This window comes from Zalophus californianus, chromosome 12, assembly GCF_009762305.2.
Source record: "Zalophus californianus isolate mZalCal1 chromosome 12, mZalCal1.pri.v2, whole genome shotgun sequence".
Taxonomy (NCBI): Eukaryota; Metazoa; Chordata; class Mammalia; order Carnivora; family Otariidae; genus Zalophus; species Zalophus californianus.
The window spans coordinates 64,221,435-64,239,582 of NC_045606.1; the positions used below are offsets into that span (position 1 = coordinate 64,221,435).

Genomic DNA, 18,148 nt, shown 5'->3' on the forward strand with positions numbered 1-18,148 from the left:
ACAGCTCTGCTAGAGAAGTGGAGGAGGAAGTGAGCTCTGGGACTGTCAACGCAGATGATGATAAATGATTCTAAACCACACATGGTCTCCTGGAAACCAGATGCCTTCCATTGTCTCTCAACTCACACTGATAAATGGCAAATGAACGTTTCTTTCTAATTATTCTGGAATGTCAGTTGTGACAGGGAAAATTAGCTTAGCTTTAAAAGTCAATTACACACAAATGTACCATGCAGATGTGAAGAGAGACTGACCCTGAGATGTGGTATCCAAGAAGCCAAGTGAATGAGTGAAGAAGGGTGAGCATAGAAGCATCCTCACTGGTCACCACTAACAATGACAAGTCCAGTTCCATGAACAGCAATCTGCTTCTTGACATAAGGAGTCAGTCATTTCTCTCCCTAGCCCAAACTTCATCCCTCCCTAGATTCAGTGCACGGGTTTCTAAATAGCACAAAACACTTCTTTCTATGATATGCATTCCCTCATTTCTATGAAGTCATGCACCTCCTCTTGTTTCTGTCTTCAGATTGTGCTGCTCTATGTTTCTACCCATGTGCTGGTGTCCCTCAGCATAGACAGATATCATGCCATTGTCTACCCTATGAAGTTCCTGCAAGGAGGTGAGTTGGCTCCACCAAGGGCTATCTTGTAAGGCTATCATCCTTGGGTGAGGGTAGGACTGTTTTCACTAATATTGTCCTCTTAATAATGGTTTTCTTCCTCCCACTCTCTTCTTCTTTACTTTCTTTCTACTTCATGGGTCTGATTGTCCAAAAAGATGTAGAAAAAGAAGCAGGATGCCTAGGAAAATGTGGATGGCACCCATGGATGGTCAAGAGTTCCTAGGGAAGGCAGTTTGCCGGACCCACTCTGTGGCCATTTACTTTGACCCTAATGCCTCTGGTTTTTTCCTTTAGAACACTGTTGACACATACACCTCTCTCAAGAAATGAATACTCCCACTTCAACTTGCTCATTTTCCAGAAACAATCACCTTGCCTTCTTTACTTCCAAACCTTAGAGATAATTGGAAAGATGTTTTTAACTGACACTCATACTGGAAAGTAGTAAAATTCTCCTTGATCCAGTGATAGTGAGGAATCTCCGGAAGAAGAAAGCAGATGGGTCAGAGGAAAGGCTGAAACCACACAGCTTACAATACCCACAGACAACACTACAGTAATATGGGTGAAGTGTTAAGAGTGCTTCCTAAATAGATCATGTAAAGGCCCAGAGCAAGAAGGACTCAAGGAAATCAGCAGGGTGATTTCTGGAGCACAAAGAGGAGTGTTCATCACTGCATGTTTACTTTCCCTCTGTCCTCCCCCTTGCCAGACGGACAGCAAGGATAGAGGTCTCTTCCTCCTCGTAGTGGGAGTGCTGGATTTGGAGAGACAGGGTGGGGTCCTAGGAAGCAAAGACCCCTTGGAGGGATGGTGGGTACCTAGTCACAAGACTAATTGTCCATTACTCTGCCCATGGACAGAGCCAACTTTCCTCCATGACCCCTGAAAGCAAGTAAGAACCCAATGTTTGGTGATCTGTACCACAGTCTCCCAAGGAGCCTGTGAAAACTTTTAAGATGAGGAACTGATACGAAATCTTGACTACAAAGATGGGGTGCAATCAAATATCATGGAAAATGGGACAAAAGCCAAACTGGAAAATAGATAACCCTTCAGAATACCATTCTGCGGCGTTTACAACTAAGAAAGCAAAATTAACAAGCAGAACTTTAGAATAAGTAGAATTAATGTTATCAGATCCTACTGACTATATCAGAGAATATTGGCACAGTTCCTTTGAGTGGTAAGTTAACCACATCTAATTAAAATATAAAATGTGCAGTTCTTTGACCTTGAAATCCTACTTATTGGTATCTTCTCTGGACGAACACCCACATGTATGCATGTATGCATGTGTGTTCTTTATTGTAGCATTGCTTAGGATAGGAATTCCCTCAGTGGAGGAATGTAGACGTTTCAGTAGCTTAGATTTATTGATTGAGTGCTAGATGCCACTCATGATTATAAGTTCTTTAAGCATGCTAAGCATTTTAATTCTTACAACCTCTCTGTGAGATGGGTCTTATTCTTATCTGAATCTTATAGTTTGGACAATTACAGTTCAGAGAGTTAAAGTAACTTGCCCAAGATCACTCAGCTAGTAGGTGCAGGGCAAGATTTGAACCCAAGACGGTCTGGGTGTAGTTCAGGTATCTATGACTACAGCATATCCTGCCTCTCAGTGGGGGGGTGGGATAGCCATGGACAATGAAAAAAAGAAAAAGTAATAAACAATTGCTTGCAAAGACAGGCACCCACCAGTCCTCACTTCTGGGGATGGAATTTGGACTAGCCATAGTGATCACAGGGACTTACATCCTAGAAGGTATCCTGATGTGTTGTGCACAATTAAAACTAGTTTAAAAATAGAATTTACACCTGTTTTGTAGGCTTTTCTTAGGGTTGTTTTTGTTTGTTTGTTTTGGTGTGTGTGTGTGTGTGTGTGTGTGTGTGTGTGAAGTATGTGACCAGCACCAAGCTTTCTGGGCATTTCCATTGCCCCAGTGGTTATGATAAAGAAGGAAGCAAGGAGTGCGATGAAGGGAAATGGGAGAGACATTTTATGATCTTTACAAAAGTGTGATATACTTACTCATTCATCTATTTATTTATGCCCAGCAGGCCCCAGGAAGGATTGAGTGGGGACATACAAAAAAACGCATACACCGGAGTGTTTCAAGGTACAGAAATATGAGTGAAGGGAAATTAGGCATAAGGAAATGTGAGGGGTGTCCCGAGACATTTGCCAGAGGTGGAGGCTTAGGGAATCCATAGCCAAAAGGGAAACACGGTCAGTTAACCATCTCACCATATTCATTAGGTAAAAAAAAAATATATATATATATATATATATGTATGTGTGTATATATATATATCTATCTCAACTCTTTAGCTCATGGCAAATATGACTAGTTCTAGGAGACACTGAAATATTATGAATAGGGTCCTAAATTACAGAAAGGGCAGCAATGAATATTATAGCGTTCTTTTAAAGATGTAAAGCAATTTATTTCCTCATTACAAAATTAATAGAGGTTCGTTGGAGGGCACTTGCAAAATAATCATCTCCAATAGCTTTGGGGAAAGATGAAAACTTGGAAGGAGACATTAGCCATTTTCCCTTCCTCTCTGCCCAATCCCACTGAAGTCATGGAGGAAACCTAGAAATAAAGGAGATGTGCAGCTGGGTGGGAGCCAAGGAAAGAAGCTATCCAAGTACCAGATCTTCACGGAATTCCCAGCATACAGGGAGCTGATGACACACGGAAGCCACACCCCCCAGGAAGGTGGCATGGCGGTGTAGGAGTTTTGGGGTGAGGTGGTAGGTAAGAACAGGGAACCCTATACTAGAGTCACTCGGTGCTACAGCTCATCGGAATTTAAAGGCAGCCATGAGGGGCAGGGCTTAGGGTTCACGCAACTGAACAAAGAGGAGGCAGCAGAGATTCCCCACCAGGCAGCACAGCTTCTCTATGGAGAACTGAGCTGACAGAAGCCACACGAAGTTACTCGTGGCCAAGCAGACACAGGGCGATGGAGACTAAGCCAACGGAAGGGGTGGGGCACATCTTACTGCTTGTTTACTGCTTTTTACTAAAGTGGTAGTTTCCTCAGCCAGCAACTCCAGAGAAGCTGACATTTTTAAGACTCTTTAGGATAAATAAATATGAGAATAATTAGGAAAACATCTATTCATAGTGAAGAGAAATACGTAGTTCCAGGTACTAAAGCATAATATAAAACTTTGATAATTTAAGCAATATGATACTGAAACCAGAATAATGTACGTAAAGCATATGGAATATCGAATCAGTTAGGAAAGAAGGAATTAGTCAGTATAGGGCGTTAGTATAGCTGTCTAGCCCTTTACAAAATATTACATCTGCCATACTGCCGCAAGTAAATGCCAGCTGGATTGAAAAAGTAAAAACTTTAAATTTGAAAAGGTGTGGGTATGGGTAAAAGTTTTTATTTTTGTGAGGGAAAGATCTTTCTGAGAATAACACCAAAAGCAGAAACAATAAGGGAAATAAATATAGTGTAAACTACATCAAAACTTTAAAACTCTTCATACAAATAACAAACATTGTACACATACTTAAGCAAAATGACAAATAGAAAATATTTGTATACAACGGGCAAAGGGATAATATCCTTCTTCTAAAGAACTCTGGCAAAGAAATAAGAATGTACCAATTGAAAAACGGGCAAAGAACAGGAACAAGTTACTAAGAAACAAAGAAAAATGAACGGATGATATATGGAAATGTTCTTTTTGACCACTAATTGAAGAACTGCAAGATTAGACATTTGGATATAAAATCTTATCAATGAGATAGCAAGAGGAAGAGGAAGGATCCTCTCAGTGTTGGGAGAGTACAAAGAAATGGGCTTGTCTGTATACTTCCGGTGGGGGCCATAAGCTGTAGACACTTTTGGAAGAAATTTAATAATATTTGCCAAAATCTGTTTCTCAGAGTTTATCCTAAGGCAACAGCACTGTAAAGAGATACACATAAATTATTTGTAATAATTGGAAACAATTTAAGTAATAATAGGCTATCGATAAAATTGGAATTTAGTGTAACCATAGAAAAATATTTTCTATCAGTGCTTTTTAAATTACACTTCACACACTGGCCCTGGAGGACTCATTCTGTAGATCTGCTCCAGGACAGGTCTGGAAGCTTCTGGTTGTCACCCAGCCTCAACCTGAGCTACTCTGGCATTCTGCACTGGGCTCAAAGTACAATTATATTTGATGAAGGGCTTTTACTGCCTGAAAAAGTCTGAATGCCGCTTGCATAGACGCATACATGAAAAGGTGTCATAAAATTTTTTGACAAAGACTTTCTTGACATAAAAAGGCAGTCATAAAAATTTTTTCCAGGGAAAAAATAAGGTTGAAAACCAGCATGTATATTATGTTCTCATTTTTTTTTTAAGATTTTATTTATTTATTTGACAGAGAGAGACACAGCGAGAGAGGGAACACAAGCAGGGGGAGTGGGAGAGGGAGAAGCAGGCCTCCAGCTGAGCAGGGAGCCCGATGCGGGGCTCGATCCCAGGGCCCCGGGATCACGACCCGAGCCGAAGGCAGACGCCTAACGACTGAGTCACCCAGGTGCCCCTATTATGTTCTCATTTTTATACGTGTAATCTATGTATTACATACAGATGCATTATCAAAATTTGGGCTGGCTATTTCTGGGTGGTGCCATCATGGACTCTTTTTCCTTCTTTTTGTTTATATTTCTGTAATTATCATGTGTAACTTTCATTATCAAAAACAAAAAAGGTATATGTGATGCATGAAAGAGAGCTAAGACAGAAGTACAGAATTGGACAAGAGCAAATGGAAGAGGAAGTCTTCCTTTCTACAGGTGGGGGACATGGGCCGGTTTAGAGCTAACAGGAGACCACCCACCTAATACTGAAACTGCATTTCATCTGTTCTATCCCTGAGTGTTGAGCCCTGAGCAGTCACCCATGGCAGGCGGGCTTAACTGGCCAAAGGGCCAACAGTCTTGTCACCTCTGTGTTTGCGGGCCACACACCCGGTTGCGGAGGCACCTGAGACTGGGGATTTCTCCCAGTGCAGCCCAGCACCAGTATGAGAAAAGTAATTCCAAGCATCTGCCCTGGGTACACTTTGGGGAAACATTTTTAGTACCCTGGTAGGATTAATTCTTTCTCTTTAATATTTTTTTATTAACAATAAAATGTATATATAATGTATTGTTTGTTTCAGGGGTACAAGTCTGTGATTCATCAGTCTTACACAATTCAGAGCGCTCACCACAGCACATACCCTCCCCAAAGTCCATCATCCAGTCACCCCATCCTTCCCACACCCCTCCACTCCAGCAACCCTCGCAGAGTTTCATATTGTTTTAATCTGATTCTTTCCATGCCCATCTCTTTCAAAAGTGAATGTTTGTTAACCCATCCAGTGGAATCTGAGTGGGGCCCCGGAGTTGCAGATCACCCTTAAAAGTCCAGGCTCTAGGACCTACAGAGGGAGACAAAATTTGAATTTTAACCAGTGAAAGAAGGAGACCATGCATGAGCAGGATCTGTAGAAACCCAGCACGCATCTCATCGCTGTGGTCGAGAGGAAACATCCTCAGTTGCTCTCTAAATGCCAGACTGCTCTGTGTTTGTTTCCTCTCCCAAACTCCCACGGCTTCTTTTCCACCCAAAACTTTCCTCTGTTCCTTCAGGAAAAAACTCCCTTATATTCTCAACCACACGACGGTAGGTTCCCTCCCCCTCCTGCCTCCTGAGATCCCTGGTTCTCCTAACATCTCGGAAGAGGATGCTTCTCAGCCTTCCTTCTGAGAACTTCAAGGCCTGGGGGTGGTATAGACATTTTCCTACTTCCCTGGACCACTTCCAACCCATTTCTCCTCCATTATTGCCTGTGCGCTGATCTGTTCCTTTGACGCTCATGCTATCAAACTAGATAACCTTCTACAATGTTCCCTCTCTGGCCGACCACATGGCCATGCCCCTCACCCACTGAAAAGGTGGACACTGTTCTCAGTCTCTCTCTCACCCTTCATACTGTCCCCATCTTGGGTGACTTTGATGTCTACGTGGACAAATCATCCAATTTCTCTTTCCTTTGAGCAGAAAAGCAAGCCAAGGTCCTCATCGTGATTGCCTGGAGCCTCTCTTTCCTTTTCTCCATTCCCGCCCTGATCGTATTTGGGAAAAGGAAACTCTCTAACAGTGAAGTGCAGTGCTGGGCGCTATGGCCTGATGACTCCTACTGGACCCCGTACATGACCATCGTGGCCTTCCTGGTGTACTTCATCCCCCTGACAATCATCAGGTAAGAGGCCAACAGGCCAGACTCACACAGAGGCTTTCCTGGTTCACCAACTCCTGCTCTCCTCCCCTACAAGGCCCCTCATTGTTCCTAGTGTCCTTAAGGCAAGTGGCCAGACCGTAAGATTTCATCTAAAGCTACTATGTATTAAGCCCAACTTCTCCAAAGTAGAGTAAGGAGGAAGGAACTAACATTTTCTGAGCATGTGTTATGGAGCAGGCATTGTGCTAAGTGGCTAACAATGATCCCAGTAACCACGTTACAACTCTGTAAAATAACTACCGTTGTCCACATTTCATGTATGGTAAAACTCAGGTTCAGAGAGGTTAAGTAACCTGCCCAACATCACACAGGATTTAAACACAGGTTTTTCTGAGTTCATAGCCTGTTCTTTCTCCTTTTGCATGTAGTCTTTCAAATATAAGACATGGTACCAGTTTTAGAGATCTTATATTATAATTGAAATGATAGGCAAACTTGAAGCAAAACTGAGCAAAAAAGGCAATACACACACAAAAATATGCTAGAAAGTGCATGCAGTGAGGTCAGGTAATGGCAGGGAACACTTCTGGGAAGCAACCATTGAAGGAGGGAAGAATTCAGGTAGGAGAAGGGAAAGGTGGGAAGGAAGCAGGTTTCTGGGTGACTGGGGGTCTGAGTAAGTGTGGCAACAGGGCAAGGACAGGCAGGCCATGCCAGTGGGTGAGGGAAGAAGTTGGCAATAAGCTCCTTCTGGTGGGGTGAGCCTTGATTATAAAGGGCCATAACAACCAAGCCATAGGATGCTCCCTTTGTCCCACAGCCAATGGTGGCCACAGATGGTCTTTCAGCAGGAAGACCACAACTGCCCGGAAAGGCAGGGTCTCGCTTGTCATGAGGCAGGATCTCCTCTGACAACATGGCTCCGCCTGGGTGGATGGGGTGGGTGGTTGAGGGAGATACTGGCGTGTTGAGTGTTTGCATGGCCAGGCTGATTCTGCCCCTTCGGAGTGTCCTCAAGCCGGCCATGGTGTGTCCCATAATTTGTCCCGGATGAAGGAACATCAGCCTTTGGTTTCAGATAGTATAAATAATGCTGGGATAAAAATCCTTGTGCTTAAATTTATTCATGAGTCTCTGATTATTCCTTCAGAACTCATTCTACTGGAATTGCTAGATCAAAGATGATGCTCATTTTAAAATTTTGATGCATATTCTTAAACCGCCCTACAGAAAAGGTGTATTCCTGCCAACAGCAGAAAAAGAGCTCTGAGTTTTCTTCCCCTGACCCAATGGAAGGTTTCTTTATGAAATCATTTCTTTATGAAATCTTTGCCAAACATAGAGGTTTCAAAAAAGTATCTCATTGTTTTCATGCACATTTTTTTAATTATGTGTTAAGTGTATTAAATACGTTTCAAGTATTTTTCTGACATTATGGGACTCCTGTGTTCTTGCTCTGTGTTCATCTTTAGTCTCATAAAATACCACAGCTGGAAAAATGTTATCCATCGCATAGGCCAGCCCCTGAATTTTTCACAAAAGTAGGCTTAGAGCTAAAAGGAGCAAAATGACTTGCTCTCCATCAGAGGTCGATCCGGGCAGGAGAGGGATCCCATAGCGAGCCCAGCAGCCTTGCTGAGACTGTAGATTGTCAGTCCTCTCTGCTGACTTGACAAATTGATGTCTACATTATTTCCACGTACTGCCTCCTCTCCACCAAGCTTAATTTGGGAAGAATCCTGGAGAAAAGATGACGGTTATTTAGACAAGCAGTCAAAGGTAAGTCATAGCATCGTTGGAAGGGGCACGTGGAGGAGGAGGGTGGTTAGTCACAGGGGTGAGCATCTGGGGGGAAGCAGCTCCTGACGTCCTTCACAGGCAACTGACGCATCGATTTCAGTGGGCAGGGTTTGTCCTTGTTTTCTCCTGATTGATTTCCCATCAGCTCATGAAATCAGTCCAAACCCCTGCTCAGCAGGGTGAATGCAGTATGTCGACCCCATGGCTCCCTACGCGCTGTCTGGCCAGATCCGTCATGTGGCTCTTTCCCCGTCCATAATCTTCCCCCATCGATTCAAGCTGCTCCTTCCCATCAGGACCTCTCAGACTTGCCTACAGCCCAGCTTGTGTGTTCTTGTAGTGCCCTTGGAAAAAGCCAAGTATAATATGACGATGAAAGGGATGATTTCAAAAGCTGCACTCAGCCTTCATCAAAGTACAGCCTTCTTAAATCCTGCCTGGAGTTCCTTGCTCCCAGCTGTGGTAGAATGAGGAAGATACAGAGTGACCTCCCCCCCCACCCCACCCCCCACAGACCTCGAGCTTCCCTGAAGCGTTTCCTCTCTGTTCAGCCATGACCTTCAATCTTCTGTGGTGAGGCTCTTCCTGATGAAGAAAGAGCTCCTCTCTGGGGGATATGGCATCCTCCAGCCCTCTCAGCTCCTCCTCCCTCTTGACCTAAGACCAGGCCCAGATGGAATCTTGTGAAGAATTTGTTTGCCAGCTAGCTCCTGGGATAAGTTGCTACAATTTTATATCTCTCAGAGTTAAGGTTCATCTTTTTTCTTTTCTTTCTTTCTTTCTTTTCTTAACCACATTTTGGACACTTGAAGTTGATTCTGTTGTTTATAGTTCTTTTAGGTAAAGTTAAACTCTTAATTCCAAGCTTAAGAAGACAACTCAGATTAGGTGTTCATTCACTTTATTAACTATGCCTCATGCCTCATTGTTCTTCAGGCATGAAACACACCTATATATATATATATACATATATGTATATATCCTTACCAAACTGATAGGCAAAAAATACATATATAGTTGTTTTAATTTGTATTTTTTTCATTACAGATGAGGTTGAAAAAATTTAAGATGTGCATTATCATTTTTGTTTTTTAAATAAATTACTTATTCATATTCTTTTACCCATTTCTCTCAATTTTATTTTCTCTCTTCTTTATTTTTAAAGACAGTCTTTGTATAATAAACTTTTCCTCTTTCCATATGTTGAGGGTATTTCTCTAGTTTGTCATTTGCCATTTGAATATGGTTTTATTTTGCTTTTAGTTAATAAGACTGGCATAAATGTGAAAAGGGGAGACTGCATGAATACCAAAAAATAGAAATGAGAAAGTCAAATTCTTTAAAAAGTTAAAAGAATCATAGGAAAGCACTATGTAAAACTTTATATAAATGCATGTGGAAATATGAATGAAATGTATAAAGCTTCTCTATAATACACAGACCTTTCACATTGTAATGTATTCACATCTACTCATGCTTTTCTTTTTTTTTTTTAAGATTTTATTTATTTATTCGACAGAGAGAGAGAAACAGTGAGAGAGGGAACACAAGCAGGGGAGAGTGCGAGAGGGAGAAACAGACTCCCCGCCTAGGAGGGAGCCCAATGCAGGCTCAATCCCAAGATGCAGGGCGCGATCCCAGGACCACGAGATCATGACCTGAGCCAAAAGGAGACGCTTAACGACTGAGCCACCCAGGCGCCCCTACTCACGCTTTTCTTTACATTGCTGCCTTCCATTTCTTTCTTAGGAAATTGCCCCTTGCACATGCTTATTTCTACTTTAAGTTTTTATGATTTATTATTTTAGTTATTGGAAAATAATTTCAGTGTTGGGAGTACATTAAAAATCTCACTTTTTTAAAAAAGATTTATTTATTTGAGAGAGACGGAGAGAGCACAAGTGGGAGGGGTAGAGGGAGAGAAAATCCCAAGCAGACTCTGTACCCCTAAAAATGTCACTTTATCTTTTTATTTTTAAAGATTTTATTTATTTATTTATTTATTTATTTGAGAGAGAGAGAGAAAGAGATCACAAGCAGGAAGAGTGGCAGGCAAAGAGAGAGGGAGAAGCAGGCTCCCCACTGAGCACGGAGCCTGACGTGGGACTCGATCCCAGGACCCTGGGATCATGACCTGAGCTGAAGGCAGACGCTTAACCGACTGAGCCACCCAGACGCCCCTAAAAATGTCACTGTAAAAACCATATTTGATTTGGGGTGACTGGGTGGCTCAGTCAGTTAAGGGTCTGACTCTTGGTCTGGCTCATGTCATGATCTCAGGGTCCTGGGATCGAGCCCTGCGATGGCTCCGCACTCAGCACTGCTCGGGATTCTCTCTCCCTCTCCCTCTAGCCCTCCTGTTCATGCTCTCTCTCTCTCTCAAATAAATAAATCTTTTTTAAAAAAGCATTTGATTCGATTTTCCAATTGCCCCAATACCATTTACTTTCGATGTTACATATGAATTCAAGATCTAACTTAAATCTGCTTTTCTAATGCCAGATCATTTGCCCCAACACCACTTACTGAATATTGAATAATCTATCTTTTCTACATGGTATGAAATGGCAATTCTATCATATGCATATTTATATTCTAAATACTCTCATTGTTTCTGAACTTGTTAGTCTCTTCATTTTGTTTTTATTTTCTTTTTTCTCTATCATGAGACATACTCCTTATACAATAACCTTTTTCTTTTTTTATATGTTGCAAATATGTCCTTTGTTTGTCATTTGCTTCTTCATCTTGAATATGGTTTTATTTTCAGTTTATAGGGATTGCCATAATGAAGAAAGGAGAGAATACACAAATAACTAAGTTACTGGCTTTTGTGCCACTAATACCACATTGTTTTGATTATTGTCACTTTATATACATGTCATATCCCATAAGACGATGTCTTGTCTTTCTCAAAGCTCCCCTAGCTATTTCAGGGGAGCTACTGATGCTCTCCCTTTCAGCTCTTACTCCAGGTATAACCAACAGGGATGCCCCTCACTCTTTTCACCCCTGTGCCTTTGTGCACATCATTCCTTATGCCTGAACACTCCTCCACACTCACCCTGCCTTGCTGCCCTGCTTCTGGCAACCCCGTTCACATTCTGCATGTCTCACCCCACATACCAACTCCACACAGAATGGCCACTGCTGGTCCTAGGCCAAGTAGTGCCTCGGGTGTTCACTCATGGCCTCCAAGCTCAGCTCATCCCTGTCGCCATGAAGGCTTCGTGGTAGTGTCATCACCTGCTTGTGTGGCTGTATCTCTTGAGTATAGAACTTTGTCTCTTAATTTCTGGATTCCAAATCCAGTACCTAATGCTCACTCTGTAAATGTTGGAGTGAATGAACAATGCAGGTCTGACCAATAAAATGCACCAATCACAGGACAGAGTGCCATGTCACTCTGATACACACACACCTAATATGGACATTTCTGGCTATTTAGAGCCTAGATCAGTTTCTGGCAGATGGTAGATCCTCCATATATGTGAAAGGAAAGAAGGAAGGGAGAAAGGAAAGAAGGGAGAGAGAAAGAAAGGCAGAGAGGGAGGGAAGGAGAGAGGAAGGAAGAGTTGTATTGTATGGGGCAAACTCTAGGAGAGCTGTGTATGAATAAAGATTTAGCTCTTCCATCATTAATTAAATCAGGCTCCCAGGACTTGAAACCATAGTGACTGACAATAAAGGCAATACATTGTTTTTCTGGGTCAATACAACTTCCGTTATTTCAAAATTTACTTGACATAACTGTCTAACTGTTGCTGGGGAGGTTATCAGCCCTGGTGTAATTGCTTTACTTTAGCAGTAGTTATTTTCTTGTGACTTAATTGATTTCTCATTTTTCTATCATTTTTATCTCTGTGACATAAAGATAGAGGCATAAAAGATCCATGGCCAACAATTGCAAAGGAATAAGTGGAAAAAAGCACATTGTCATGGAGCATTGATTCATGTTATATGAAAAAAAAGTCCATTCATTCTGCTTGGGGAATGGAGATCAGACTGTGGGAAAGTCCCATGCTAAGGTTGGTACAGCCCAGTAGAGTTCAAGGCCATGGTTTGTAAAAGGGTCCCAGGGGTCTGGCCAGCACTGTCTCTGGGCATGTGGTCCAAGGTCAAGGAGAATGATCCATCATATCAGTAAAGGAAGTGACATACCATATGGTGTTACCTGAGGGGTGGCAAGAGTTACCTTTTGAGAAGCCATTCTCACTGATTTGCTAGGTTAAGGTAGATGTTTGTGATGGGATTTCCAATATCCATTCCACAGTAAGCCACTCCTGGCAGCCCTTCCCCTCAGTATGTGAATGGTTTGGGAATGGCCACGTGACCAATTCTAGCTAATGAGATGTGAGGGAATGTCTTCTGAAGAGCTTTTGGAAAAGATTTCCCCATTCTTAGGAAACAAGCCTAGGAGAGGCCAACTTCTCATCTTCTGGGTACTGCTTCTGGATATAGGTGTCCAGGATTAACACCTGGAACTGCTTCAATCTGACTCAGGGAGACACCTACATTGAAAAGAAAAAAGGATGGAAAGAATGCAGATTTCTCAAGTTCAGCTTTGACCCTTTGAAGTTGCAATTATGGGATATAAGAAATATCCTGATTGCTTAGAATAATTTGAGTTTTCTGTAAGTTGCTACAAAAAATATCCTGATACCCAACTGTCCATACTTGCTGTTTCCAAACATCAGTGAATTCACCTGAACTACCGAAGTCATCAGAGTGAACTCTTCTTCTAGGACCATTAGGAAACCTCAGTTATTTCAGTGGTACCAAGTGAGTTAGCAAAGGCATCCCTTTGACTTTCTCTGTCCTGGGAGCCCAGTAAACATGGTGCCAATGGACCGCATATATCAGGACTCTCAGATTTTTTTTTTAGTTTCTTAAGTATCAAGCTGTTTTTACATTTTCCCCCCAAAGTTAGTTCTGCCTTCATGTCTCCCAGAGCCCAACTACATACAGAGATACTATTCAGTCCCTGACCCCTTGCCTCTTCCCATATACCCATAGGGCACCCACCCTCTGTGAGACCCTGGACCTGGTAAGGGGGATACGGAAATGACAAGACACACATGATGTCTGAATTTAAGAATATTCCTGTATAATAGAAAAGGCAGCCAATTAAGGAAGGAGTTATAACACTGTGATGAGTGCTGTGGTCGGGTAAATAGAAAGCCCTAGGGGACCCACGGCAGGGATGCTAACCTGGTCTAGGAATCAAAGAAGGCATTCAGGAAATAACTAGAACCATATATAGCATACATAACCCAATACATCCCCCAGAGGAGCTTGTGTGCCCTTCTTAACAAGGTTGTTAACAAGTTGATTAACAGCTCTTGAAGTCAGAGGACCCATCCTCTAGGTGTGTGAACTCAGACAAATCACTGAATCTCTCAAACCTGAAGTCTGAGCCCCAGAACAAGTCAGGGCCCCTATTATATACTGTCTCACCCTACATTTTATCTTCATAGAAGTTGCTCCTTTTTAAGCATATATTACTGTGTCCTCATTTTATTATTATCTATCTCCACAAATACAATGTGAGCTCCATGAGGGTCAGAACTCTGTATTTTCTGCTACAGTATCCACAATGGCTCATCAGGTGCCTGGGACAAAGTAAGTCCTCAAATACATATAATGAAATGAACTAATTAATAAGGAGAGAGACACTTTTGACTAGGGAGTGTCCTTAATGCCCCTGCTGGGAGAAGAGAGAAAAGGGCCTTGTTCAGTGAACACCAACTCCTCCTACCCGTGTTCCCAATGCTTCACCTCTAATGAGACCTTCAGAGCACAACTGGACACAATTCTCAGGCCCCAAATGTGAAACAGAGATGGAGCCTTAGATCACCTCTGGCTCTGAATGTCTATGGTTTCAAGATTGTAATCCATGAAGTCCCCAGCCTTGTGCTGAGTCCCGCAGGGGTGGAGCACTTACAGTCTGAGTGGAATGCTGTCTGTTGTGTCTCATAGGAAAAGCAAAGGTTTTGTTCTGTTTCCTGGACACTTCTGACACATAATGCTGAGCCAGGACTAAGGAACCAGGTGCAGGCATCCTCCTGAGGCTGTCCTGCAAGGTCTTTCTCTGCCTTGCCTCTCACTCTACCCCCATCATGAGCTGCCTCTATAAAGGAAATGAGAGAAAATGGGTCTGTGTCTGGATAGTCTCCCATAAAATCAAGAACTTAGCCAGCCAGGGGCACCTGGGTGGCTCAGTTGGTTAAGCGACTGCCTTCGGCTCAGGTCATGATCCTGGAGTCCCGGGATCGAGTCCCGCATCGGGCTCCCTGCTCGGCAGGGAGTCTGCTTCTCCCTCTGACCCTCTTCCCTCTCGTGCTCTCTATCTCTCATTCTCCCTCTCTCAAATAAATAAATAAAATCTTTAAAAAAAAAAAAAAAAGAACTTAGCCAGCCAATTACAGATAAGGGATATTTTCTTCAATCTGGATGATCTTTCAGTTTTCAGATTTCTGAGAAGCTTGAAGAAAAGCTTCATTTGTTGGGAGAATGGAAATAGGTTGAAGACATGGAAGAAGTTAAAACAAAAGAGCGGAGATGCTATTCTTTAGCTCTGTTTCTGAGAATGGGCTATGTATAGGTCTGCTGATCTTTAGGACATGACCACCACAGACAAGATTCAGAGATTTGTAAGGCCCTGTATGAGGATGATATGAACACTCACAAAGCCTTCTTGAATACTTTTAATGGGTACTAAGCTTCAGTTGGGGAAGATGAAAAATTCTGGAAATGGATGGTGGAGATGGTTATACAACAATGTGAATGTACTCCATGCTGCCAAACCATGCACTTAAAAATGGTTAAAATGGTAGATTTTGTTATGTTTGTTTTACCACAATAAGAAAACCCCATCAAAATATTTAAAAAAAAAAGAGGTTGTAAGGATCTGGACTGATGCTGAGGAGCAGGAATGGAGAAGAAAGAACAAATCATGGAAACATTTTGAAGGGACAGATCATAGAACTTGCTGATGAAAGAAACAAGGAAGAAGAAGGAGACAAATACAATTCAGAGATTTCTCTGATGCATAACTGTTCTGCTCTGAGCAGTGGCCTGATTTGGGTAATAAAGGGAGTTGCTTTCCCCTTGCCCGATGGGTCTTATTAGGAGTTGCTTTCCCCTTGCCCGATGGGTCCTAAGGAGATGAGGCAGAGATGACTTAGTCCCAAACCCCTAACACATAAGACCTTCCTTAATTTTCCATTGTGTATATGGCTGATGGCCAATAAATATTTGAATTATTGATTGATTTAGCACTGGGGTTGCAACTGTAATATATAGTTAATGTTTCATACTGGTTGTAACCTTTCCTTGTATTTCATTTACCTGGGGAAAAAGTTTCTCTGCTGTAACAAATGTCCAACTTAAGGTAAAGAATAGGCTCACAAGTAATTTTTTCCTCATTTCTTCTTTAATGTAAACATGCAAATCCCAGAAAAATCCCCGGGCAGGTATATGCGAAGAACTGGGGATGTTCCAAAAAGACTCCAAGCTCACCTGGAGCACTCAGAGGGGTTCACTAAGCAAGAATGAATGGCAAAAGCAAGAAGGAGCAGAAAGTTTTTAACACAGTCATTAATTAGGTTATATTCTAAAGATCATTAAAAACAATTAGTGCTTTGTCAGCCACTGCAGACCAGACCTCTGATTTTGTTTTAACCAGTAAATCTCAAGAGGGAAGTTTTGTGCTATTCTAAAGTAAAGCAACGCTTTGTCCCAAAGTTTTTAGTTGAGGTTCTTAATATATTGGAAGCATCATGTAACTAACTAAAGAAGAGTATAAATTTTTATATTTATCAAAGGGGACAAAAGACAAAATTTCCTGATACTTTTGAGTCATTAACACTTTGTTTTCCTGTTAGGTATAGATTATGTCATACTACAGTAGGTGTGATATTACGTGAAAAATGGGGAAGAACGAGGAGAAAGAAAATGGCATTTATTGAGTCTCTGCTAATTTCCAAGTGCTGTGCTTGGCATTTTCAATGTTGTCGCATTGGATCCAAAAAAAAAAATTCATAAGAAGTTTGTGTTATTAACTCCATTTTAGTGTCAACAGAGGCCCAGTGCCTTAGTCTGTTTTGGCTTCTGTAACAAAATATTACAGACTGGGTGGTTTGTAAACAACAGAACTTCAGTTCTCACAGTGCTGGAGGCTGGCAGTCCAAGAAGAGGGCACCAGCATGGTCAGATTCTGGTGACAGCTCTCTTCTGGGCAGCCAAATTCTCCTTGTGTCCTCACATGGTGGAGGAGGCTAGGGAGCTCTGTGGGGTGTCTTTTATATGAGCACTCATGACCTAATCACCTCCCATAGGCTCCATCTCCTACTACTATCACCGAGGTCATTTACATTTCAACATATAAATTTAGGGGTGGTGACGCAAACATTCAGCCTGTATCAGTCAGTATATTCCTTATCTATTGCTGGGTAACAAATTATCATGAAGCTGGTGACTTAAAACAACATACATTTATTATCTCCAGGGTCTGTGGGTCAGGAGTCTGGACATGGCTTAACTGGGCATGGCTTACTTCTGCTTAAGCAAGGCAACCAACAAGGTGTCTGCCAAGGCTGGGGTATCATCAGAGGCTCAACTGGGGAAGGATCTTCTGTCAGGCTCCCAGGGGTTCTTGGCAGAATTAATTTTCTGCTACTGTAGGACTCATGGTAGCAACAGAGAGAGACACTAGCAAGACAGGCACTACAATCTTACACGATCACAGACATTTATCACCTTCAGCCCAATGCACGGATTAGAAGCCAGTCACAGTTCCCACCACACTCAAGGGGAGGGGATCTCACAAAGGCATGAATACCAGAGGCAGGAATCATGGGGCCACCTTAAAGAGTGTCTAAGGTCAAGGTCATACAAGCAGCAAGCAGTAAAGCTGGTTACAAATAAAAATATTTCCGATCCCAAACCCTGAGTTTGGATTCTAATCTCAGCTCTACCTCTAACCATATGAGTTATCTTGGAGAACCATTTCACTTCACCAAATTCTAGCCTCCTCAGTTAAAAAAGAGGTAGCTGTAACATGCTGGGATTCTATAATCAGCAAGGATAGGGACGAGGCATGGTTTAGAGACCCCCCCCTTTACCTCACACTCAGGTAACTGGGAGTGGTCCTCTGCCTGTGTCCTCACAGTCCTCACAGTAGGGACCCACCAGCCATGTTATTATTACTTCTGGTCCTTTCCACAGTGCCATCTATGCCATTGTGATCCGAACCATTTGGATTAAGAGCAAAGCCCATGAGACCGTGATCTCCAACTGCTCGGGTAAGTCTCTAATTGGCATTAGCCAACTCTTGGGTAATTTTGCTTCTGTAGTGGTTTTTCTCTAGCAAATCAGAGCTTGGATTTTGCCTGAATACAACAAGCCTGCACTCTTCTATCAGGACCCAGCTAGCAGATCAGACCCACCAAAGGCTCTCCTG

General features: G+C 42.4%; 1 protein-coding gene across 2 annotated transcripts in view; it reads left to right on the top strand.

Annotated features, from left to right (window-relative positions):
• Nucleotides 1-18,148, top strand: part of NPSR1 (neuropeptide S receptor 1) — a 149,937-nt gene that overhangs the window by 113,265 nt on the left and 18,524 nt on the right. The window contains exons 4-6 of one of the 2 annotated variants that reach the window (XM_027574563.1): nt 530-623; nt 6,705-6,906; nt 17,914-17,990. In XM_027574563.1, coding sequence (XP_027430364.1) covers nt 530-623; nt 6,705-6,906; nt 17,914-17,990 — 373 coding nt within the window. The remainder of the gene's footprint in view (nt 1-529; nt 624-6,704; nt 6,907-17,913; nt 17,991-18,148) is intronic. The other variant, XM_027574564.1, reaches the window with a different exon arrangement.